This window comes from Aureococcus anophagefferens (assembly GCF_000186865.1).
Source record: "Aureococcus anophagefferens unplaced genomic scaffold AURANscaffold_927, whole genome shotgun sequence".
Taxonomy (NCBI): Eukaryota; class Pelagophyceae; order Pelagomonadales; family Pelagomonadaceae; genus Aureococcus; species Aureococcus anophagefferens.
Genome location: NW_008706160.1, coordinates 1 through 1,102, shown reverse-complemented (window position 1 = coordinate 1,102; position 1,102 = coordinate 1). Strand labels below are relative to the sequence as shown.

Sequence of the window (1,102 nt, the reverse complement as noted above, 5' to 3'; positions counted from 1 at the left end):
CGGCCACACGTGCACGGACTGCGTCGACAAGTTCAACGCGTCCACGACGTCCCGTGGCCGAGCGCCCCTAGGCCGCCGCCGCACCGAAGCCGACGCCGCCGCCCCCGCCGGCGCGACGACGACGGAGGCGTAACAGAGCCCGCCGGCGCGCGGGGAAGGGGGGGTGACGCCCGTCGCGCGCTCCCGGTATTGAGTTCACCTTGAATGTTGAGGCACGGAGTTGTTTGGCAATAGGCCCCCGCCGAACGACACGCCGATGGGCATCATTATTCCGTTCCCCGTGTGCCGCGTCGGCGTGTCGAGCGAGCGGAAGAAGAAGCTCGAAGCGCTCGCGCGCGCGCTGCGCGAGGCGCGCGACGGCGGCGCCGACGCCGCGCGGCTGCTCCGCGACCTCTTCTCCGCGCGCGTCGAGTTCAACGAGATCGCGGGCCTGGACCTCGGCGGCCGCGACGGCGTCCTCGATTCGCTGCGGAAGACCGGGTCCGACGGCCAGCGCCGCGCGGCGAAGCGGCTCATCAACGCGTGGAATCGCATCGTCGTCGACGGCCGGGCCGTCGAGGAGCGGCTCCGGCGCGCGGCGACGAAGCGCAAGGCCGCCGGGGTTTCGCGGCGCCGCGGCGGCGAGGAGGAGGAGGAGGAGGAGTGGCGCGACGACGCGCCGGTTTCGCCGCCGCGGCGCCGGCGGCGCGGGGACGACGCCGCCGCCGAGGCGCCGGAGGACGACGACGACGAGGACGACGTCGCCGTCTTCCCCGGCGGCGAGGAGGCGGAGTGGTCCGAGTAACAGGCTACGGGATCAAAATCGGCGACGACGCGAGTTAGGCCGGCGGGGTCTCAGGGCGCGGCGTCGCCGCCGCGCTTGCGGTTCGTGGGGTCGTCCGCGAGGTCTTGCGCGACCCAGGCCGGGTCCCACTTCTCGTCGTAGCGCGCGCGGACGTAGGCGTCGATCTCGTCCCAGGACATGGGGTCCCGCTTCTTGAGGTTGATGGGGTTCTTGAAGTTGCCGATCATCTGGAGCGCGAGCTTCTGGTAGTTGACGAGCGCCGCGAGCGCGGCCGCGGGCGGCGGCAGCGCGTCCGCGGCGCAGCCGAGCTCCGCGGCG

At 73.2% G+C, this 1,102-nt stretch overlaps 1 protein-coding gene across 1 annotated transcript in view; it reads left to right on the top strand.

Moving 5' to 3' along the window:
• Nucleotides 1-784, top strand: part of AURANDRAFT_69103 (hypothetical protein) — a gene marked incomplete at both ends in the record, with an annotated part of 2,958 nt that extends 2,174 nt beyond the window's left edge. The window contains one exon of the mRNA XM_009044852.1: nt 235-784. Within this exon, the coding sequence (XP_009043100.1) occupies nt 235-784 (550 nt within the window). The remainder of the gene's footprint in view (nt 1-234) is intronic.
• Nucleotides 785-1,102: the final 318 nt, after the last annotated feature.